This window comes from Archocentrus centrarchus, chromosome 4 (assembly GCF_007364275.1).
Source record: "Archocentrus centrarchus isolate MPI-CPG fArcCen1 chromosome 4, fArcCen1, whole genome shotgun sequence".
Lineage (NCBI taxonomy): Eukaryota > Metazoa > Chordata > Actinopteri > Cichliformes > Cichlidae > Archocentrus > Archocentrus centrarchus.
In genome coordinates, this window is record NC_044349.1 from 28,046,987 (window position 1) to 28,072,272 (window position 25,286).

At 41.6% G+C, this 25,286-nt stretch overlaps 1 protein-coding gene across 1 annotated transcript; it reads left to right on the top strand.

The window, feature by feature from the left end:
* Positions 1-1,813: 1,813 nt before the first annotated feature.
* Positions 1,814-23,849, top strand: dhcr24 (24-dehydrocholesterol reductase). The gene is made up of 10 exons (XM_030726656.1): positions 1,814-1,818; positions 15,319-15,569; positions 16,263-16,418; positions 18,229-18,334; positions 19,036-19,154; positions 21,109-21,372; positions 21,455-21,598; positions 23,105-23,302; positions 23,379-23,557; positions 23,677-23,849. Exons 2-10 carry the CDS (start codon positions 15,339-15,341, stop codon positions 23,828-23,830), a joined length of 1,551 nt encoding a protein of 516 aa, XP_030582516.1. The 5' UTR covers positions 1,814-1,818; positions 15,319-15,338; the 3' UTR covers positions 23,831-23,849.
* The last annotated feature ends 1,437 nt before the right edge of the window (positions 23,850-25,286 follow it).

Genomic DNA, 25,286 nt, shown 5'->3' on the forward strand with positions numbered 1-25,286 from the left:
GATAGGCACCTGTCATGCAGAGAGGAAGGCTTCTGTGCTGTGCAGGGTCAGGGCTTGAAGGTGAGGGTGGAGAAAACTCAGTTAGGGTTCCACTCTGTTGCTTATTACAGCCTGCAGACAGCCTGCTCAGGTCAGGTATACAATTGCAGGTGTGTGCTTGTACCTGGTAAGTCACCTTGCCTTAAGCTGCTGGTAAAATGATTCCCACAGCTCATCTGCTTTGGAACAGAATTGAGCATGCATTTTCTGTTTGCTTGGATTCTTTTAAATATGTAGACATTTACATTCTCTGCCTTTCTGGCTTTCACTTTTTTAAATAAACAAGCTCTTATTTATAAGTGCAACAGCACCCACGGAGACCCCGTTGGCTAATAATTCACTCGCGTCTATAGCGAAATAACAGCATAAACAAAGCCGAGTGATGAAAAACACTTTCCTGTGAAGGTTCTGCTGATGTTGGTTAAGGCACTTTGCTTTGGAATATGCTACAGATATAAAGAGGAGCTGTGCAGCTGTGAGAGAAAAAAAAAAAAAGGTTGTGTGTAGGAGAGCGCCAGGCAGCCACAGTAGTAGGTCACATAAATTCATGCAGGCCAATAAAATATCCCAATTAGGTGTCAACAGCGGACTTTTGCAACCAATCTGTTGAAATCAATCCATGAACTTGGTTGTAAAAGTTAAGCCTGCAAAATGTTGGTCTCAAGAAAGACCTTTAGTACAAAGAGTGAAGCAGTTGTAGTAATCATTTCAATTTCTTTCACAATCAGTCACAACACACATACTCAGGAGACATAAAGGCCAAACTGAGGCCCAGCCTGTAAAAATATTAAGTCTTTAACCAGCTGCAGTCTCTCACTGTTTTTTGTTTTTTTTTGTCTTGTGTTTGGGATCCGTGCGTCTGTCCTAAGGCACCGAAGTGGCCCACTTCAACGAGTTCACGATAGCACCGGCTGTTCTTTCAAGGTCCTCGTGGAGAACCGCAGACAAAAAAAGGCACTGACATGAATTAAGCATGTCCACCTGAGCTTAAAGCTGCTCGCTGCGCTCCTGGCTCTTCATCACCGCATCGTAGGATGGAGGCGGCTCCATGGTCCATGGCGGAGGGGTGGATGGCATGGTGGGTTCAGGCTCTGGTGACCTGCTGACAGAGTCTGCTGACATCTCCCGACGTATTCTGTCCAACCTCCTAAATATGTGGAAAAAGGCAGGCAGGTCATGTTCAAGCTGTTACTTCAAGTCTTTTCAGTATTATTTCACTTTCCACTTCATCTTCGTTAACACTAATTTCTCAATAATCTTATACTCTACAGATGCTCTTAATCTCACATCTTTTTCCAGTAATGCATTTATACTACAAGCATCCACAATTCCTTTTGGAAAATGCATTATGTAGATAACATTACTGTTTGTAGAAGGCTGTATCTTTAATCCCTCCAACTGTACACTGTCACAATGAAACGTTAGTTCACCTTTAGAAATACTTATCAGTCTGAGTTCTGTCAGTGTCTGGAGGGAGAAAAAGCCAGAGAAAACTCTGCTCTCGGCATCTCTCCTTCACAGACAAAGACCAGAGTATACCTTGTTTAAATTTGCGAGCTATCATAGATTACAGCAGACAGTGCCAAGGGGAGTCGGTTCTCCGCATGCACGTGTTTGCTGTTTTCGCAATGACCTACTTCTAAAATCAGCACATAGTCAGAGAATCTGTTGCTTTCCAAATCTCAGCGTGTCAGACTGCACTCTAAAACTAACACAAAGAGATCTGTTCAACAAAGAGACACTCGTCGTGTGTTCTGGCATTTGTCTGGAAGTGTGCTCGTTTGTTTCCAGCGGCACAGGGGAAGTCTGAAAAGTGGCAGGATTACAGAAAAAAGAGAGGTTTCCTGTTTCCTGAGATAACTCAGCAACTACTGAAGAGACTGACACAAAATCTGGTGCAGACATAAATAGCAACCAAAGGATGGATTGTAACAACTTTGCTTTTCCTCTTTAGCACCGCTGTAAGGCCCATTTGTGGTTTTGAGATAAATTTTGTGACAAAAATTGGACAGATTACCACAAAAACTGATGCACACATGCCTCTGGTTATCATCAGGCCTGAATCATTCGGCAAACTCTGGCTTATCAAGTTCCTACAAAACTAATGACAACACTGTTATTTAAGATGGTCAACATGTTACACATACCTGCTGACTAAAAGCATGATAAGCATGCTGACGCTGAAACCCAGCACAGCCTCACTGAGCTGCTACGGCTGTAGATTTTTAGCCTTGTTGACTTATGATGCTGTCACATGTTGCATGGGTGTTTTTTTCATCTTTATTAGAGGCCCAAAAAGATGTGAAATTATAAGTATTTTGTGCACAACAAACAAAAGTATGTTTTGTCCTCTTTACTCTCTTTATTCCTAATTTATCCTCACTAACAGGACTCTTACTAGAAACCATTGCTCCAGGGTACCACACATTTTTTTTTTTTTAGAAATCATAACCCCACAAAAGAACATCTGTGTCTAAAAGACTGTGAGCTCTCCTCGCACAGATTTTGTGCATGTATGTACCTTTGTATGGCCAGAGCCTGCTGTGGGCTGAAGCGTGTTCCCGTGCGTGGGTGCAGCAGAAAGTGTCCAGGCACTGCAATCTGAAGATTCTTCATGGCCATGCAGAGTCCACTGACCAGCAGGCCTATTCCTCCCAATCCCAGGAACAGCCCAAGTCCAAAGAGCAGGCCTGGCGGGTGGGTCCCCGCACCAAGGGCCATGACCCCCCCAGCAGTCATCAGCAGCACGCCCAGACAAAGCAGCGTGCCCTGGTGGACAGACATCTCCAGAGCTTCTGCGTTCAAGGTGTTCACTTTTTCCAGCTACAGCTGTACCTTCACTTCAACCGCAACCTGTCTGAAGAGAGAGAAACAACAAGACTCAGATTCCAAGACCACGAAAGCAACAATGTAGTGGGGGGTAGTGTAGTGGGAAGTGAGGGGTAAACTACACAGATACCGCAGTAAAAACGAAAGCGGCTTGAGGAGGAAACAACAGGACTGTGTGCAACATGTAAATAATCACTGCGTGGGTTCGTGCTCGTTCTAATAAACATCGATCCACTCTCTACCTGATAGGACGCCGCGGTGAGATGTTCAGCTAATGCGTGGACTGAAAGCTTGACCATCACTCTTCTCCTTGCCATCAACTTTAACTCTCCCTATGATGCATGTGTGGCTAAATAAAATCTGGGGGAAAACAGTCTATCCGATTCAGTCCGTAAATCCTGCGTATCCGCCGCGCCTCTCTCATGATGTGCTCCTCTGCCTCTCTGCTTTCTTTCTCCACAGAAGAAGCATATCCGGTATTTAGGGGTGGGGGGGGGGTACGATTACGGCACCGAAAATCTGTTGGATAGCAATTGATCTCGCATGTGTGACGGGTACTGTGCGGTTTTCATCTGGCCCCAGCAGCACCAGCAGCAGCAGAGACGTGCGCTGTGAGGAAGTGTTTTTTTCCCTCCCCACTAGGAAGGGTTTCAGTGACGAGGAATGGAGGGCAGGGCGTCCACAGGGTCTGAACATTGTCACTTAACCTCTGTTTGGGCAAGCTGTTCGCACAGACACACACACAGAGAGAGTTATCGCTTCTCTTATACGTGAACTGCAAAACTCTGCGTAAAACCAAATAGGTATTAAGCTCTGAAAAGCCGCTGGGTGTGAAGCAGGATGATCCCAGCCTATAGGTGAAGTACATGCTGATCGGAGAAGAAATGACTGGCTTAGCATTAATGTATTGATTCCGAAAAAAAAGAAAAAAAAGAAAGAAAAAGCAGCTCCATAACGCATGTATGTGTAGCAATCGCTCCATTACTGATCATCTTGCCTCCTGCTTGTTGCCTAAAGCACAAAGTCCACAGTAAGTCTCAAACAGAATTTCTTCTAAAACAGGGATGTCAAACATGCAGCTCAGGGGCCAGAAACGGCCCGCCCTAAAGGACCGATTTGACCCACTGGTTTTGCAAAGCCTCAAAACAGCGTGTAATAATGTGGGCAAAGTGGGGCTGACTACCCAGGACCCTGATGGCAGGAGGGACCCTTGCAAACCTAGAATGAAAAGTTTGGAAACGTTTTTTTTTTTTTTTTTTTTTTTTTAAATTGCCTGAATAAATCAGCTGGGTGACTGAAATTTAATTTAAAAAATACACAAAGACTCTCCTTTACAGCAGAGCTAATTTATTCTATCTGGGTGATTGCTAATGCACACTGAGTTACACTGTTCTCTCACCCATGCAAATCATTGAATTCAGGTGTTCCAATTACTTCCATGGCCACAGGTGTATAAACTGAGCTCTCGGGAGCTCAGTGAATTCCAGCGTGGTACCGTGATAGGATGCCACCTGTGCAACAAGTCCAGTTGTGAAATTTCCTTGCAACTAAATATTCCACAGTCAACTGTTAGTGGTATTATAACTGTGGTATTGGGATGAATTAGAGCGGAGACCATGAGCCAGGCCTTCTTGTCTATCATCAGTGAATGACCACACAAATGTGCTTCTGGAATAATGGTCAAAAATTCCCATAAACACTCCTAAACCTGGTGGAAAGCTTTCTGAGAAGACTTGAAACTGTTATAGCTGCACAGGGTGGGCCGACATCATATTAAACCCTATGGATTGAAAATGGGATGTCACTCAACTGCATATGTATGTGAAGGCAGACAAGTGAATACTTTTGGCAATAGACTCAAAAGAAAGAAAGAAAGAAAAAGGAGAGAAAGCAGCAATCGAGGGAAATCAGCTTTCTTTCAAAACAAAAGTGAACAGAGCACAGCTAGCAGGTTACGAATGGGTTAGCTATCAGCAGTTGTTAAAGACAGTGGGTCACTGTATCTTACTATACAGTTACCTGGCACAGTTTAATTCCATAAAATGCATAGCCCATGCACAGCCAAAGAGAGTGCAGCAGTGGTAGGTCCATCGCCAAAATGATGTAACTCAAGCTGAGCTCAAATAGTGTCAACTAAAAGTTGTTCCAAGCAATCATTTGCATTAATAGCAGTTTCAACTGCAAGCTCAGCAACACTAACATCAAGCAGCATTAAGATGATGATGATGGACCAGTGGTTCTCAGCCAGAATGCAATAATGTAAGCAGGACATTTTGAGGAAGCCAGCGTGTTTCAGGCTGATGAAATTTTACATTTTAAAATACCAAGGTAACACCGCTTCTTAATTAGCAAAACCTTAATTTTGCTAATTCTAATGAAACGCAATAAGGCAGTATACACCAACATGCCTGTGTGTATGCTTGTAGACATATTTATGTATTATTAAATCACCCAGTAGGCTCTAAACTGCCTGCTGCTAATTTTTCTGATCTGTTCTCTTGCTGTGAGATGTACAAGTCTGCAAGGTACATTTACAAACTGTTTTTGCACAAATTAGACAAATGAGACAGTATTTTGGGAAGGCCACATAAATGATTTATGCATCATTGAATGCTTACATGTCCAAAAATGTTATGTTTTTTTTAGTTATTACCCAGCAGGGCAGCAGTACGGTCTTAAATCCCATCATCTTTCCAGGTTAATTAGATAACCAAACATCTGAGACTGTCCTTTTTTTTTTATTAAACAAAGTTGAAATAACATTCTCACAGAGACTGAAATCCCTGTACAATTCTCTCTTAAGTTGTCTTTTCCAAGCATAGCAGATACATGCATATTCAGCGGTAAACAAATAGTTTAGAGCTACATTGTGAGATGTCCATAATCCGGCGATTCATGTGAGCCGAAGTCAGCTTTGCAGTGTAGAACTGCTCATATGCTGCTGTAGTTTATAATATGATAAACAGTGAAAAATGAATGAAGAGCAATCTGATATATGGCAGACGATCAAGAACAGGAAGAAAAATCCAGTGCTTGTACACATTTTATGATAGAATGAAAATGAATTTGCAGAGACTAAAGGCATATGTCGGCAAAACGTAATGATCAACACGTCAGTTTTGTTTATTTAATCATCTTTGATTAACATTACATCAACTCAGCAGTTTAGTTTTTCTGCTTGTGAGTTTTGAACTGTTCGAAGTCTCCTTTTCACAACTTCCTTCTTTAACTTTTCATCTTCTTTTAAAAACAAAAAGCATATAAATGTATTTGTGTTGATCCAGTCCTCAAATCTTTAAAGCTGTATATTCCAAGCAACACCTGAATGTTGCATGCTTAAAGAGAAACAAGTTCAAGGCCGCTAATAGTTGATTCCCATGTTGCAATGTGTTACAGCAGAGGTCTCTAAGGAGGAAAGAATGTATTAAAATGTTTTTTTTTTTTTAATGCAAAAGCAATTTTATGGGTACAATAGGTCAATTTGTAGCATTTAAACTCAGGCAGCATTGCCAGTGAGCTAGCAGTGGAAAAACCCATATGGTCAGATGAGTCATCGTTCCCTGCTTTCACTGAGCTGATGAGTACATGTGTGGTACACAAACTGAAGGATTTCATGTTGCTATTCCCGGAGAACATCAGCACTGTTTGAAAGCCACAAACCCCGTCCCACAGAGGAGGATTATCCAGTTCTCAAGATCGGTCCAACAGAAATTTAAAGAAATGATGAAGATAGCAGTATCTGTGTCCCTGAACATTGTGGGGTTTTCAGGTCTCCTTAACACTTGATGTGTCTGGTGCAGGTTAGCTTAGCATTAAAGCTAGAACTCACTGTGTACAGACACAAAATAATCGAACACATAACCCCCCATAAAACCATGACTTGTTCAATTTTTATATAAATTGACATAACCCCTGGTGGATTCTATTACGTTTGGACAGTGGTAGTGAGACTTGCGATGCCGTATGGTTTGGAGATGTAGCACTAACAAAAAGACAGGAGGCCAAGCTGGAGGTTGAAGATGCTCAGATTTTCATTGGGAGCAGTTTGGAGACAACGTTAGAGATGGTTCAGACATGTGCAGAGGAGGGATGGTGGATGTATTGAATATGGAGCTCCCAGTTAGGAGGACATGAGGGAGACCACAAAGAAGATTCAGTGATGTAGTGAAGGAGGACATGCAGAGAGTTGGTGTGGCAGAGAAGGATGCTGGAGATAGCGTAAGTTTATGGCAGATAATCTGCTGTGGCAACCTGTAAGGAGACCAGCTGAAAGAAGAAGAAGAGGATAGTGGCATGCTAAGCAAAGCTCACTGTTTCCTGACTGACACTCACTGAGGCAGGCTGGATGTTAGCATGCACATATAAGGTGTTGCTTCAACTTCATATGTCAATGAGAGCACCATCTCTGATCTTATTGTTCTTGGTGGAAAACTGACCGGACAGAGGTATGGCTGAAGTGCTCCCACCAGTACTTGTGCCATTCTTGCTGCAGCACCCCGCCCTGCAGCTGTTTCAGAAGGACAGCGCCCGCCCCCACACTGCCAGAGTAGCACAGGCCTTTCTGCATCAGGAGCACTTCCTTAGCCAGCATTTAGCCCCAATAGGTCTGCTATTGAACATGAATGGGACACGTTGAGTTGACGTGTTCAACAGGGGCACACACAACTAATGACAACTGCACAGCTGCAGACTGCACTCATACAGGAATGTAGAGCAATTCCTCAGCAACAGATGCAGACATCTGGGCAGTCCATGCACAGATGGGTGACTGCTTGGATCACGTCCAGAGGACCGGTAGTGTTTATTTTTAAAATTAGCCTAAAAGTCTATTTAAAACATAAACTTGCATTTCTTTTTTTTTTTTTTTTTTCTTTTTTTGATAAGGCGTATGATATCCCTTTGTGCTTTGATCAGATAAGGATGAATTTGGTACCTTTAATTTGATCATAGACTGTGACCTTATTACTTCTAGGGTGGACTATTGTAATTCATTATTATCAGGCTGTCCTAAAAGCTCCCTGAAAAGCCTTCAGCTGATCCAAAATGCTGCAGCTAGAGTACTGACAGGGACTAGAAAGAGAGATCAGATTTCTCCCATATTGGCTTCTCTTCATTGGCTCCCTGTTAAATCTAGAATAGAATTTAAAATTCTTCTCCTCACATACAAGGTCTTGAATAATCAGGCCCCATCTTATCTCAAAGACCTCATAGTACCGTATCACCCCAATAGAGCACTTCGCTCTCAGACTGCTGGCTTACTTGTGGTTCCTAGCAGGGTTATAATAGTTTTGGATTTTACATTATAGTTTAGTTTTAGTTAGTTTTTACTTTTTTTTCTCTAATTCAGTTAGTTTTAATTAGTTTTCAGAGTGGTTTTGCTCGTTTTTATTAGTTTTTATTTTTGGTTTCATGCTTAGTTTTAGTTAGTTTCAGTTAGTTTCAGTATTAGTTTTAGTATTTTCATACCTAATCAGGTGCAAGATTCAAGGCACAAAAGTGACTATTGTGTAATGAAAACTTGACAAAAGATACAGTTTAAAGAAATATAGTCAACAACCAACTGTTCACAAGACATGCTAAATTTGTGTAATATTAAGGACACACATGAGCATCAACAGGGAGAAACAAAGAAAAACATGAACTCCCAAACTCAATAAATTCTACAATAAACTCCACAATAAACTTCAGCATCAGTGCAGCAGATTAATAACGCCTACATGTGGTGTTAAACAAAAACAAACTCTTTGAAGGAGTCAAAGCTCAAATCCAGCTGCATCCTGATGTTCTCACCACCTGAAGCTGCTTCTGTTTTGGAGCTAGCTTGGTTAGATGCTCGCTGATTAGACTTGCAGGGTCTTTGCGGCCTCTGTACACAACCTACAGAAGTTGCCGACCTCATGTCCGCATTTATGCTTGTGTAGCTGGATTGTGTGTGTTAATTACCTTGTGGTCGTGTGCAGGTGTTTGTACTCAAAGAACCTCCATACGGGACTCGGCAGACCGCAGCCATTACTTTGCGGACCAGCGCGGTGAGCGCACGCACATGCGCACTCACACAGTTGTCCTGTGGCGCTCCCAGCTTAAACTCGGAGAGCGGAAACAATGATTTCATATCAATCCACAAGGCTTAAAAAACCCCCCCAAAAAACAAGTAAATGAAAGTAAGTTTATCGATTATTTCAGTTAGTTTTAGTTAGTTTTGTAAACTCACAATTCAGTTTTAATTAGTTATCGTTTTTTCCTTTTAATTATAGTTTTTATTTATTTCAGTTAACGACAATGTTTTTTCAATTTCAGTTTTCGTTATTTCGTTCGTTTTCGTTAACTATAATAACCCTGGTTCCTAGGATACTTAAGAGTAGAATGGGAGGCAGAGCCTTCAGCTTTCAGGCGCCTCTTCTGTGGAACCAGCTTCCAGCTTGGATTCGGGAGACAGACACCCTCTCTATTTTTAAGATTAGGCTTAAAACTTTCCTTTATGATAAAGCTTATAGTTAGGGCTGGATCAGGTGACCCTGAACCATCCCTTAGTTATGCTGCTATAGGCCTAGTCTGTTGGGGGGTTCACATAATGCACTGTTTCTTCTCATTCACCTTATTTACTTTGTTTATACTCCACTCTGCATTTAATCATTAATTGATATTAATCTCTGGCTCTCTTCCACAGCATGTCTTTCTCTCCCCTCAGCCCAACCGGTCGCGGCAGATGACTGCCCCTCCCTGAGCCTGGTTCTGCTGGAGGTTTCTTCCTGTTAAAAGGGAGTTTTTCCTTTCCACTGTCGCCAAGTGCTGCTCATAGGGGGTCGTTTTGACTGTTGGGTTTTCTCTGTATTATTGTAGGGTCTTTACCCATAATACAAAGCGCCTTGAGGCGACAGTTTGTTGTGATTTGGCGCTATATAAATAAAATTGAATTGAATTGAATTGAATTGAATTGACCTGTCTGGGGTGTATCCTGCCTCTCGTCCTATGGCAGCTGGGACAGTAACCCTGAACTAAATAAGTGCAAGAAAATGAATGGATGGATGGATGGATGGATGGATACATTTAATCAAGTGGCAGCACAGTGGTGCATAGCATAGGTTCTGCTGCCTTTTCATGTGGAGTTTGCATCTTCTTCCTGTGCCTCCCTGTGGGGGTTTTCTCCTGGTACTCCAGTTTCCTCCCACAGTGCAAAGACTGAGAAGGCATTTTAGCTTAATTAACTATTCTAAACTGACTGTAGGTGTCAATATCAGTTTGAAGGATTGTCTCTCTCTGTGCTACCTGAAATGCTCATGGATGAAAAATGCCAAACACTTGAGTAGAAATAAATATGTTTCCAGGGTGGTACAAATTATGGTTTTGATCTCCAAAGCTAAATTTCCCCTTTATATCAACTGTACATGTTAAGGCTTAAAGTTATTATTATTAGGGGTGGGGATAACCAGATGCTGCGTGGGTGTTAGGCTTCACCTCTGATAATTCAAGTCACTGAATTGGAGCTCTCTGTTTGTGGTGTCTGTGCCTTTTGGAGCATTTTTAATGCAATTATCAGATTACATGGCTTGCTGTGCTTGTGTGCTGAAATCGAGGCTTCAAAATGAGACTTTGTGAACCAATGGGTGACATCCATTTAGCCTCTTTTACACATACTCGCAACTTTAACATCATCACATAATTGAAAGTACAGGAAACTTGATGAAAGCATGCTAAGACCAAGAAAGAGCCATGCTTCAAGTGAGTAATAAAGTTTGTTACTGTGAAAAGACAACTACAGCATACTCTGAGTAAAATTCCCAGTCTCAGAATAACCCGGCATCACACCTCAAAGCTGATCTCTCTTGATTGTCCAAACAAGGGCTCTGTTGCCAGGTGCGTGTCTGAGTATGCACGCCGCAGGTGTGTGGAGCTGCATGTTGTCTTGATGGCAACCTCATATGGAGGCGGGGGTCCCAACCAGGGAGGAGGGTGAGGCGTTGGACTGAAACCACCAGAGTCCATATTCATGGGAGGGTAGTCAAAATCTTCACCCCGAGCAACATGCCTGTGACGTTCCATCGTCCTACATTCAGAGAAAGTAAGAAATTGTGTGAGAACAGTCACGTGTAATCACAAGCTTATATTTAGTACCAGGTTCTGAGGTATTGGTAGTTGTAGAGATGATATGCAAGAGTGAAGATGGAGTCACACTCTGTCTGTAGTCCTCCTTCCTGCCAAATAGAGGAATTGGTTGTCCTAAGGTATAGGCCTAACTGACTGTAGCCATGAGTCTTGAACATGCTGGGTTTCTTTTCTGTTATTTTGCCAGCTTATTTCACTAACCACCTCTAATCAAACAGCAGCAGCAAGCTGACTGCCTTTAGATCACCAAGGTGCTTGCTCCTGAATCACACTTGGTTAAAGGAATAGTATAATTTTCTGCAATAAAGGAATAGCGTGACCCTTTACATGACACGTGCAAGTGGTCCTACTTGCAGAGAGACAGGAAAAATTAGAATATTGACATCACTCTCATGTCTAAATGTAATCTTAGTCGTTTAGCTTACTATAAAGGCCTAATAAACAAGCAATTGCTTGGCATAGACCACATCAGAGTGCAAACAAGGTACTTATACTGATCAGACAGTAAAACTACTGTTTTTATCCACTGGCATAGCTTGGTGGATTAAGAAATTACATTCCCCATGGGTCCACCTTGGCATAAACACAGTTTCTCTTCGGATGTTTTGTGGTGTCTGGCACTGGGGCAGTGGATCCTTTGCAACCTGATAATTATGGGTTGGGGTTTTAGTGGATTGGGCTTCTTCTGGCCCACCCCTTGGATGCTCGAGATCTAGATCTGAGAAGTTTGGAGGCCAATGCCTCGGCATTGGCCTAAGACTCCAGGAGCACTGTCCTGCATCCTAGGGGAAATACTGCCACTTGTAAATGCTGTTGCTTGTATTACAGTGTTTAGGTGGTTGGAGCATGATGAACACCCACAGGAATCAGAGAACTTAAGGTTTCCCACCGCAACACTGCATTGAGAGGATCAGTGCTTTGCATTTCAGCTTCCAGTGGTTTTAATGTTGTGGCTGCTACATGTATATACCAGAATCTGGCTGAGCAGTCATGTGTGCAAATATGTGAATAAGTTAAATACAGGCAGAAAACACATCACAGGACTCCTATTTTAAGCTCTGTAGAAGTATCAGAAATTCTAGTATTTTTATACACAGCCAAGTCATGAGGCAGCCTAGCTGTAATCATTGTGTTCAGTCTTCATGGCTAAATTAATCATCTCTAAATCACATTTAGCAACAGGCACCAGAGTCTAAAGAGCCTGAAAACAAAACGTCTATTTCTTTTAATTTGTAGTGACTTTTGTTTAGATAACTGTCTATCTTGTCTTTATAAAGATAAATCATCGAATGTCTTGTAAGGTTGTGAAGAGCCTGCGGAATACAAGATGTCATTTCTTTATCTTCAGATTTACAGATGCTCCTCTGTGCTTTTTGGCTAAAATAAACAACTAAAAGGGTGTGTCTAGAAAAGAGGCTGTCATCGTATTTAAGTCTTTTTAACATCTGTGAATGAACGTCTCTGTCTAAAAAAAAAGAGAGATAACTGGAAACTGGACAACACAGCAAAGCAGACAGTAAAACTGTTTTGTGATTTAAAAAAAAAAAATCTCTTTTTTCTTCAGAAAATCTGTTATGAATAGTTGGACTCCTATTTTCTAGTTTTTGACAACAAGATTAGCAAAAACAGGTTTAGTTATACAAACTGAGCTTATTTTTCCTTCACCCACCTGGGCAGAAACACTGACTGGGACTCTGGGAACCGGTTCCCTGGGGGATTGAAGAAGGCTTGGCCGGGATAGTTGGTGTACTCGTACGGATAATGCGGGCACTCCTGGTCGAACTCTCTGTGGTTGTAGTTGACAGCACTTTTGCTGTTCATAGCCCAAAATAACCCAAGGATAAGCATGACCACCCCCAGGACCACACAGCAGAGAGAGAAAGCCTGCAGGCGGCTCTGGTATGAAGCTAGGAAGGCTGTGGACCCACCAGTCACAATGAGGAAGGCTCCGGTGAAGATTGCTCCATGATGCAGGGAAGGCATCCTTCTCCAGGACTGGCAACTGTTTCTGAGGTTACCGTGTGGCTGTGACTAGCTGATTAGTGTCACTCACATATAAACAGTCTCACAGAGTGTGTTCCCCATGCACTCTGACGGTGGCCAGGCATCCAAATAATTTACTCCACAATTCCAGAAATCCTGTGACAGGGAATTCCTTCTAAATCTTACTCTTTTGATCCCGCCATTTCCATCTCCATTACTGATAAAATACTCCTGACCATTCACCATGTGTAGTAGTTCTTGCTCTGTGGGTCTCCAGCGGCGGAAAAGTCCTAAAAGTGACAGTTTGTTGAAAAATAAAGAGAAATAAAATGAAGAATGGTTTGATGCGCATCAGGCTAATGTTGAGTAGCTGTGTGTTTATCATCAAGGCAGATGGACGAGAGAGCGGCCGAGCCCATTAAGAAATCTTTACTGGCGCCCCACCCTCCCTCTGTCTAATGTGTCTGAAGGGTACCGCTTTAGCCCTATGGTGTGTGTGTGTGTGTGTGTGTATGTGTGTGTGAGGAAGAGACGGAGGGAGAGAGAGAGAGAATGTGTGTCAAAGCCACTTCTCTGAACATAAATGGACACACTAATAAAACGTGTTTTCCACATTATGAAACAATCCACGTCACGGCAGCAGATCCCAAACAAGTTTGAGTGATGTATAAAGGATGCTTCCTTTTTAAAACTCAGTTTGCTTACCACACAGTTTGATGAATTTGTTATAGAGTTAATTACTAATCATGCCAGTACCAATCTGGACTCCCTTTTGCTTTCAGAGCTACCTTTAATGGTTCACGGTATAGATTCAACCAGGTGCAGGAAACATTCCTCAGAGATTTTGGACCACATTGACACAACAGCATCACACAGCTGCTGCAGATTTGTTAGCTGCACATCCATGATGGGAATCTCCTGTTCCACCACATCCCAAAGGTGCTCTATTGGATTGAGATCCGGTGATAGTGGAGGCTATTTGAGCACTGAACTCATTGTCATGTTCAAGAACCCAGTCTGAGACAGTTTTTGTGACAGGACATGTTATCCTGCTGGAAGCAGCCATCAGAAGATGGGTACACTGTGGTCATAAAGGGATAGACATAGTTAGCACCCATTATCAGATAGGGTGTATTTACGCAATGCTGAGTTGGTACTAAGAGACCCAAAGTGTCCCTAGAAAATATCCCCCACACCATTACCACTGAAAATTTTGGAATCTTGAGCTCTTCCACATCTAGATCCACCTCCTGTCTTCCACTTAAGCCAGCTCTCTCTGATTGGCTGTCCCTCAGAGACAGAAGGTTTGAACAGCAGGTAGGCGGGGCTTATGAGCTCTAGAGTATACAACTCTAGAGCTCATAAGCCTGATATGACCAAATTAAGGATGTCTTTTCTGAATGACAAAAACTGTGTGAGACTGAACGTCTACAGTTCAGTTAGCTTCTGAACTGCAAAGATTGCAACTCCTTTTTAAGTTCCACTTTTATTAGCTTCAATTTTTTTTAAGCTCTGAACCACGGTGACCTCATAGCTAAGAACCTATGAGAATGTATTTAGACATAGTGAAGCTTTTAGCTTAAAAGAAGGTGTAATATTCAACATTTCAGCTTCCTAACTTTTACTATTAGGAGTAAAGACAAAGTCATCCAGAAGAGATCACTAATGTCTATCCTGGACCAAAGGAGGGGGCACCCTTAGGTGTATTACTATCCATAGATTTATATGGATAAATGAACATGTAGATAATTAACCAGTTATTTTATAAAAGATGGGGAGAACAACTTTTGTACTAAAACTGACCAACAGCCAAGTATATATTTGGGGGCTGGGGGATGGTTAATGATCATAATAATGAGAAACAAAGAGTTGATGAGTGATGGTGTAAGATCATGTCTGCCTGCATTTGTGCATTAAATATGATAAAGTTCGCTTCTGCAAGAAACTGCGGCAATTAATTTAAATAGTCAGCATTAAACTGCAGGCTCTAATCTGCGATACTGTTTGAATCAAGTGCTGTAACACAGCCATGAGGATAGGGTGCATGGTGTGACGGCCTGCGTGCACCGTGATTGGTTAAACAGCAGAGAGGCTACGTTTCTGGTAGTCCCTTCAGTTACTTTGTCGACCAATCAACTTAAAGCTTAGACGACAGGTTCCGCCCTTTTGCTATTATCGTCCAATCGTTGTTAAGCAGGGGCGGGGCTGGCCTTCTACCTATCGGCGCTCACCTATCCCAGTGAAGGGGGTGATCAGAAATCGAGTTTTGGGGTTGGGGCAATCAATACAGAGTTCACCAAAGAGCTCCGGCCCCAGCTGAGAGGGGAAACAGATATCTTTAGTTCGGAAGCGGAGCAGACTGAGTTCCGATCTGCCCAAACACGATGGATCCGCTGTTCTATTTAGGAGGGTTGCTGGTTTTATTCCTGCTCTGGATCAAAGTCAAAGGTCTCGAATACGTGATGGTTCACCAGAGGTGGATATTTGTGTGTTTGTTCTTGTTGCCGCTCTCCGTTATATTTGATGTGTATTATTATGCGAGGGCATGGCTCATTTTCAAGATGTGCTCTGCGCCCAAACTGCACGACCAGCGCGTGCGAGACATCCAGCGACAGGTGAGCGTCTCAACGGGTCTGTGCGAACAGGTGTCACAGCTGTACTCTCATTACTAAAATAATAATAATGCTTGTGCACGACGCTTAATTTCTACTACTCTCTTCTGTCATATTGCAGTTTGTGCCACCATGACTTTTAATGATCAATAACAACGACAATCAAATTCTTGCTCATAAAGTTTCACCTGTTGTTTGCAGTGAATCATGGGTAGTGGAAGACTTTGGCTGCTTATGACTCAAATAGGATAATAATTAGACTGTGTGTGTATAATCTGTGAAGCAACTTTGTAAGCAGTGGTGTTGCTTTACTTCTACTGATTTGGCTCAATTAAATCGAATCAATTATTGCACAATCAATTATTGTTTTTATTTATTAAATCATTTTTATGCAGCCAGACTATATATATGGTACATGTATGTATCTAGTATTTAATTATAAACTGATCACTCAATAGCTGCATCACTAAAAAGATTTAGTAAAACACTAGAGGAAGTTTTCTTTTTCATCTCCTTGCTACGCAGAGAGTTTAGGTTTTCATATACTGGAACTTATCTTATGAAAAATATCCTCCAAAAGGTTCAAATGAACTGTGTAAAAATTGTAAATAATCTGTTAAACATTGTGTATCGACTGTCACCTAATGGATAATGACCAGTTCATCTCCATACGTCACAAACTCTGACACATTTCAGGTGCGCGAGTGGAGAAAGGAGGGTGGGAAGACCTATATGTGTACAGGTCGCCCCGGCTGGCTCACCGTTTCTCTCAGAGTGGGCAAGTACAAGAAAACGCATAAGAACATCATGATCAACATGATGGACATTCTGGAGGTGGACACAAAGAGGCAGGTACGAGTGGGCAACAAACACAGTGTTTCATATTTGTGAAATCAATCAAAAATCTTAATAACTGATGAAGCATTATTAACTGGGTGCAGTTACATCAGGATCACCAATTATTAAGCCATTGCTGTGAGTCATCCTTGACTGTAAGGGTGTTAAAGCTAAACAGAACGGAGCCATCATTAAAGTTTTTCTTGCTTATCTTAATATCTTATTACTATTAATTCACTCATCGTTTCACCCATGAGATCCCCGATTTTGAGACCGGGAGGAGACAGAAATTCCTGGGAGGGTCGCAGCTGGAAGGACATCCTGCTATAAAATGTGCCAAATCAATTATCTGCTGTGTATTACCATGATACACTTTATAAATAAGCGAGCAGCCAAAAGAATCTAATAGTAGTATCTGTGTACAAATCATAACACAAACAACAATGCACAGCAACAAATGAGATTTCAGACAAATTTAAAGCTAAGTCTCGATCACTTCTTACTTAAGGCCTAATTACAAGCAGAAAACATCTTCAATTTAGGTGCCAGTGACTGAAAATTATCGATCATCTTCAAGTCTTTGAGCTGGAGTGAGCAGTTCAGAAATGTCCATGTAGTCCATGCAGCACTAAAATATTAAAACAGTGGTGGAATCAAACTGTTCGTACAGGGACGGACAGGTTGAGGTCATTTCTTACAGTCGAAGCGGCGCAGAAAGTGTTTATTTCTGCATGTCAAATAATTTCGCTCACTCTTATCATTTGCTTATGCAGGCATGACTGCCAAGTAGATTATGAGGATCCATATAAATACACTTTTTAATGCAACCAACTGCTGATTTTATTAAATTACTAAAGTTACTCTTTTATAAATGGCTGATAAAGCTGGAGCTGTGGGAGATGTGGTCTCACTTCTTGGTGTCAGAGAGTCTGGCATATAACTATTATATAATTACACTACAAAAGATGAAATTTTGTAGAGACATTTGTGAGTCCAAGAAAAGGTATCTTTATGTTTTTTTCCTGGAGTTGGAGTGGTTTATGTCACTCAAACCACAAATGTCAGCATCAGCATTTTTTTTTCCTTGCTTTAGCACCGCTATTAGATAAAATATTAAATTTGTCCAGTACTGAGGTTTAATTTACTATATTGCCGTTAACCATTGCTAGACTGCTTACACGTTTTCTTCATTTTTTTTTTTTTTTTTTTAGCTTAAAAAACCTGTTTGTGTTGTTTTGTCTGTGGTTTCTGTCGCCTGTGACTACTGAGACCTGAAAACACAGGGACACGGCTGCAGCAGTAGTTGGATCAGCGCCATAAATTATCTAACAAATCATAACACCACCTTAATTGTTTCTAGCCCTATTGGACAACAGTGTTAATGCTACACTGTCTAATTGCAGCATGCATAGTTAAAATTGTTGCCCTCAGTCTCACCATGTTCCCTGTTTAACTGTCAAATAAATACAAGAAAAGGTGTGACCAGAATGAACAAGATTAGAAATGAGTATATTAGAGAGACAGTTCATGTTGAGCGGTTTGGAGACAAAGTTAGAGAGGCGAGGCTAAGATGGTTTGGACATGTGCAGAGGAGGGATATGTTTGATATATTGGGCAAACGATGTTTAATATGGAGCTGCCAGGCAGGTGGGAAAGAGGAAGACCACAGGGAAGATCCATGGATGTAGTGAAGGAGGATATGCAGAGGGCTGGTGTGGCAGAGGAGGATGCTGGGGATAGGGTGAGATGGAGGTGGAAGAGAGCAGTTGAAGAAGAAGAAGAGCCTGCTGGTGGATTGTTACTCAGAGGGATGTTTGTTTTTTAGGTGGTGAGAGTCGAACCACTGGCCAACATGGGTCAAGTCACTGCTCTCCTCAACTCCATTGGCTGGACATTGCCAGTGCTGCCAGAGCTGGATGACCTTACTGTGGGTATGTTGTGCCTTATTTTCATTGGACTCAGGGAGTGGGATGATCTGTGGTTTTTGGAAATAGAGAGATGGACTGGACTGGTTCTTACTGGCTTTTCTACTCTACATGAGCACTCAGAGGATGTCATTCACACACACATTCACATTCCGATGATGAACACATTGGAGCAACTTTGGGTTCAGTATTTTGCCCAAAGATACTTTGGCACACAGACTGGAGCAGCCAGGGGTCAAACCACCAACCATCTAACTCCAATGAGTTAGATGGCCAGCTCTACCTCCTGAGCCACAGCTACCCCTGAGATGAGCTGGTGACGTCCACACTGATTTCACTGATGTAAATCCTGCATTTCCTCCATCAGTCACTGTATCCTGTTTAGAGCCCCAATGACTTTTCTAATCGCGTTAGAGGACTGATGTTGTAGCTCAAAACATGAAACTGGGAGGAAATGGCTGCAGTGTTGGAAGCACCCCTGGATTAGGTTTCATAATGGATTTCCTGATGTTATAAACTACGCATCAACAGCCTAATGTTTTCCAATCAGGCCACGGTACATTCATTTATCCTCATGTCCACACCGGCACACACACACACACAGCAGGCACATGTTCCTGTCTGCTCGTGTGTTTGCCTGCTGTTGTTCCCACCCGGGTAGAAATTGAATTACTAAAGAACATTTTTGATTCCCTCTCCTCTCTTAGGGGGGTTGGTGATGGGTACAGGCATCGAGTCATCGTCCCACATTTATGGGCTGTTTCAGCACATCTGTGTTGCCTATGAAGTGATTCTAGCTGATGGCAGTTTAGTACGCTGCACAGAGGTGAGTATTGATTTTGTGTGATGTGTGTAGTTGATACATTTCTGAGTCCAGAAGCATAAATTATATGACCTTAGGTGAGCAATAATGGGTACTTACTGTTTCTCTTTTTTTTGTGTGTGCAGTAAAAATTAAACATTTGGTTTATATTTTTCTTTCGGGTAGTTGGTCCCCTGCATCACCTTACTAATGACTTCACACCAGGGTTATAATAGTTTTGGATTTTACATGATAGTTTAGTTTTAGTTAGTTTTTACTTTTTTTTCTCTAATTCAGTTAGTTTTAATTAGTTTTCAGAGTGGTTTTGCTCGTTTTTATTAGTTTTTATTTTTGGTTTTATGCTTAGTTTTAGTTAGTTTCAGTATTAGTTTTAGTATTTTCATACTTAATCAGGTACCCTTTAAAAATACCCTTTAAAGAAATAAATTCAGCAACCAACTGTTCACAGACAGCAGAACTACATGCTAAATGTGTGTAATATTAAGGACACACATGAACATCAACAGGGAGAAACAAAGAACAATATGAACTCCAAAACTCAATAAATTCTACAATAAACTCCCAATAAAGTTCAGCCTCAGTGCAGCAGATTAACAACAGCTACATGTGGTGTTTGACAAAAACAAACTCCTTGAAGGAGTCAAAGGTCAAATCCAGCTGCATCCTGATGTTCTCACCACCTGATGCTGCTTCTGTTTTGGAGCTAGCTTGGTTGGATGCTCGCTGATTAGACTTGCAGGGTCTTTGCGGCCTCTGTAGCCTACGGAAGTGTCCGACCTCATGTCCGCATTTATGCATGTATAGCTGGATTGCGTGTGTTAATTACCTTGTGGTTGTGTGCTGGGGGTTTTTTGGTCCTCGCTCTTTGTGCTCAGTTTTTAGGGTGCAAACATATTTGTCCCTGTTTTTTCACTTTCTTCATTCCTTCACGTCCATTCCCATAGTTTCAGCAGCTCCCTCCAGGAATTTGCTGACATTTGTGAGTCCTTATATTGATGCTTTGATTATTAGTCCTGATTGTTATTATCTGACTGATAAAGTAGCCGGAAACGCACAAGGACTAAACACAACGTTTGTGGCTGCGTTGACCCGACGAGTAGTCACGTTTCTCTGGAGGTGCAGGCCGAGTTGCCTTGTAGGATGAGAGCGGTTTCCGTAGCTGCCTTGTGTGCGCTTCTCAGGTCTACTTTGATGTTGGTGTTTTTTTTCCTGACTAAGAAGTGTTCCGTACATCATCCACAACATCATCCACAACAAGACACTCGCTGCTATCTGTGCTATCATAGTAAAAAAAAACAAAAAAACACCACATGGGACTCTCTGAGGAGCAGCGCGGTGTGCGCACGCACGCACATGCGCACCCATTTGCCCGACGGCGTTCCGAGCTTAAACTCGGAGAGAGGAAAAAAATGATTTCATATCAATCCACAAGACTTTTGAAAAAATAACAATATCTATAATTTCAGTTAGTTTTAGTTAGTTTTGTAAACTCACAATTCAGTTTTAGTTAGTTGTCGTTTCTTCCTTTTAATTTTAGTTTTTATTTATTTCAGTTAACGACAATGTTTTTTCATTTTCAGTTTTCGTTATTTCGTTCGTTTTCGTTAACTATAATAACCCTGCTTCACACAGAGTGAGAAAGATGGCTCACTACTTTTGGTCTGTAACCATTATGTAGTCTGTTATTTCTCTCATTCAAGTCACAGCAATTATGACTCTATAATTGCCTATTCTTACAATCTGACAATTTGATCAGACAAATGTATTGTTGCGTGTTGCTTTTTTTCACCCAAAAAAAGCAGACAGCGTGATCTTTTTTGAGAAGATAAAGTGGTCGCTACTGTGACGTATGTGAGAGCATTTGAGAGAAATATCCTGTCAGAAATGCTGGCTGGGACCACAGTCGTCTTCAGAAGAGTGCCACACATGTGTGTACATTTATTTCTGCTTCAAATAGGAGGAAAACTCGGATCTGTTCCATGCCATCCCATGGTCCTGTGGTACTCTGGGGTTCCTAGTTGCTGCTGAGATTAAAATAGTCCCAGCTAAGCCTTGGGTGAAGCTGCGCTATGAGCCAGTCAGACGGCTGGAGGACATCTGTAAACGCTTCACTGAAGCTTCAGAGAACAAGCAGAACACATTTGTTGAAGGGATCCAGTATACTCTGGACAGTGCTGTTATCATGACAGGAACCATGACTGACCACGCAGAGCCTGACAAGGTAAGGCGTCTTTGACTGTACTCGCAGATTAGTTTTCATTTGTTTGATCATATTAACCTCCTTGTTTCCTCTTCAACGTCAGATTAACAGAATCGGCCTGCACTTTAAACCCTGGTTCTTTAAACACGTAGAGGGCTACCTGAAAAGAGACTGCACTGGAGTTGAGTATATCCCTCTGAGGCACTACTATCACAGACATACACGCAGCATCTTCTGGGAACTTCAGGTACTCGCACACACTCACAACAGAGCCATGATCCCATGAGCTTTAGGATTATACTGGGAAGCTGCATATATCTGTCACATTTTAGCTAGTCATCATCTTACCAACTTGCTGTCTTACTTCTCTTCAGTAGGCTCTAATGCATCCTCTCTCTCGCTTTCTGTCTCTCAGTCTCTATCCCTCTCCCTCACACACACCATTAGCCATTAGTGAGAAGGGCTGGGCATCCTTTGTTTCTGTAACAGTAAATGGTGTGATGAATTATGCATTGTATTGGTTTGACAGATTTAGTCGAGTCACCTCTGGGCTTTCGACTGCTCTGTTTCTCCAAAGGATTTTGGGTTTGTTGACGGTGCAGGAGAAAAGCAGGCAGAAATGGGGCTTAATTATGATTTGATTAAATCAATAACTGACTGTTATTGATCTGTGATAGGAATCATTGTCATGGTGGTGTCAGTGGTTGGTAGGTTGGCCCTGCCCTCTGGTGGAAAATATGAGAATTGTATCCAATACTCTTACTACTGTGCTATGTGATATGCCAGAATCACTAATGTGTCAAATGCAGAGTGCAAAAACTATCCCAGTATCCTACTGCATCTGGTCAAGTTTTGCAGGATGTAATCCAGCTCGCTGTTCTGGCCCACAGTTCTCTGTGCAGCTGAAGAAATGTTGCAATCGCCGCAAGAGAGCATGTAGGCATATTAAATAATGCAGCACTCTAATGTTTCAAACTGGCTACTTTTTACTTCAAATTTTGGGCTACAGACTGTGATTTTAAAAAGAAAAAAAGAGTAGGATGGTAAATGTTTGGGTGCAGTGTTATAACTTCTAACTTCAAAATCTTTATGGTTGCTGTGTGCAACCGTATGTACTTTGTAAGTGCAGCCACAATCAGGGACCTGACATAGGAGAGAGACATGGCACACAAAGCTCTGATAACAGCAAAGATGGTGGTAGAAGTAAAACTTCCAGAGGAAAAGCCCTCATTTTGGAGCTATGTCATCAAACTTTGCTTGTGTCCTGTTTCTTATTTGATTTGAAATTCTACATATGCGTGGAATATGTAGCTACTTCCAGACCAGATGTACTTCCTGACACGACCCCAAAGGGATTTGTGTCTCCTCTCGGGACTGACCAGGCAAATCTCCACACTATGGAACCACTATCGTGGTACGTCTTGGTGAAGATTAAAATTCAAGTTAATTTAGATAGATAGTGCTTCCAGATAACTGCCCAAATTAGGTTCAGAATGGCCGCCAAGTAGCAAGACATGTTTCTAGAAGTATTTCGCTGCAGCATATTACTGAAAATGAAAAAAAAAAAAAATTAAAAGGTCTGCAGCTAGTTATTATTATCATTATCATTTATTATACAATACAAAGGAAACTCTAAAAAGAAGAAATTCATAAACAGAGAAAAAAGCAGCGTGCCCTCACATCTGCCATTCTGAAATCAGACAATCAGTGTCAGCACATTGTATTACAGAGAGTCTCTGTGCCTTTTCTGCAGGATATTATTCCATTTGGTAACAACCCCGTGTTCCGCTGGCTTTTTGGCTGGATGGTTCCTCCCAAGATCTCTCTGCTGAAGCTCACCCAGGGAGAAACCATCAGACGTCTCTATGAGCAGCATCACGTGGTCCAGGACATGCTGGTACCCATGAAACATCTGCAGGATGCCATCACACGTTTCCACAAGGACATTGAAGTAAGACTCCAATATGGATCTGTTTATGTATAAGGTGCTCCTGTTTTAAATAGTGAAATGGATTGTATTGTTTCAGGTGTACCCACTGTGGCTGTGCCCGTTCCTGCTGCCACCAGGCAGAGGGATGGTTCACCCCAAAGGTCAAGAAGAGGAGCTGTATGTAGATATTGGGGCTTATGGGGAACCTAAAGTCAAACATTTTGAAGCTAAAGCATCAACACGCCAGCTGGAGAAGTTTGTCAGAGATGTTCACGGGTAAGTCTCAAATGAACCAAAAAAAATGAAGCACCCAAAACGAAGGTGATAGAAAAGTTTCTTACATTCCCACTGCACAACCTCCCTTTGCATTTCCACGCTGTTTCTTTGACATGTAGGTTCCAGATGTTGTATGCAGATGTGTACATGGAACGAGAGGAGTTCTGGGAGATGTTTGATGGACAGCTGTACCACAGATTGAGAGATGAATTAGGCTGCAATGAAGCCTTTCCAGAAGTTTATGACAAAATCTGTAAATCTGCCCGACACTAACCCCACCCACCCCCACCCCCACCCCCACCACCACCACCTCCCGCCTGGCGCCTGAACTCAGCCATGTGTCACGGATGCGTGAAGCTTCTGTACGCAACTCACGTTTGGTGAAAGGTGCTACTTTTTTATGATGTGTCTAAAAAAACAAAAATCTCAGCATTTTCCAAAGTAGAGCTAATATTTTCAACAGAAGTACTTATTTTTGGAAACCAGGAGGTGGAGACCAGAAGTGAGAATGTTTTATCATGAATGTCTTTTCGTGATTTTTCTTTGTTTTTTGTTTGTTTTGTCTATACACAGTTGATGTGTGTTGATATAAAAATGTCATGTTTAAGTCAGCTCAACAAACAGTTTAAAATGTGCATATGATGCAACTTTTTCCTGTTTGGCTACTTGTTCCCATAAGTGCCGTAAACTGCCAAAAAACATTTTTATATAGAGTAACTTATTTTGATATCAGAGTCAGGTTTTAGTGTTTCCCCAGGGCTGTCTGACATTTAATTAAAACTTTCTTCCAGCAATAAAGATCATTCTCGTGCCTTTTGCTCCTAACAATTATTTCACTGTATTTGAAGAGTAAACCTAACTTTCTTTCCTTTGTTTACAGGTGTAGGGCTTCCCTAAATGTCAGATAAATCATAGCCATCCATTATATAATTAGTTTTTAACAAGGTTATGATCAACTTAAACTAAACTTTGATGCTAAATCTTTTGTTCTATAAATTAAGTAGGATTATGACTTACTTGAGTGAAGAGTCTAACCACTTCTTTGTAAATCAGTTATTCAACATAAAGCTCATTAATGAACTCACAGACTGTGTCTGCAAAATACCCTTCATATATTTCTATGTTCTGTTTGCAAATTTTGAGTGAGATTATGGTTTAAAACTAGTCTCACACGCTGATAAATGACCAGGGGGATATGAGGGGTAGGCTACTTCCCAAAGCTATCGTAGCCGCAGGAGCACTAAGCTACTGTTATTGATTGAATAATTAACTTGAGCTTGTGCTACAATAACTTAAGTATTGACATAATTTTGTGTATGGTTGTAAATTTATAGAGAATTCAGCTGAGAGGGGTGCAGTGACCTTTTTTGGACTGGCCTGGCCCCGGACTCTCTTTCCTATTCAACCAGTCATCATTCCACTTACATGTAGCATCTTCATTAAGTTTTAAGTGTTTTGGAGGACTCAGAGTATAAAAGATGGACGCAGCTACAGAGATGCCACCCACTGACGTTTCTGAAGTCTTGATATTAGTGTTTCCACCGTTGCCATCTTGGTTGCACATGTTCACTGGCTACTGACTTGTGACTGACAAGTCGTTAACCAATGAATGTGCAGTTTTACACCCCAGAAAATCCTCCATTTTGAAATATAGTAGGACCAAGATTTTCAAAATAGATTTAATTTTGTGTTCAATATGATCCTAAACAAGTGAGTGAGCCCATAAATT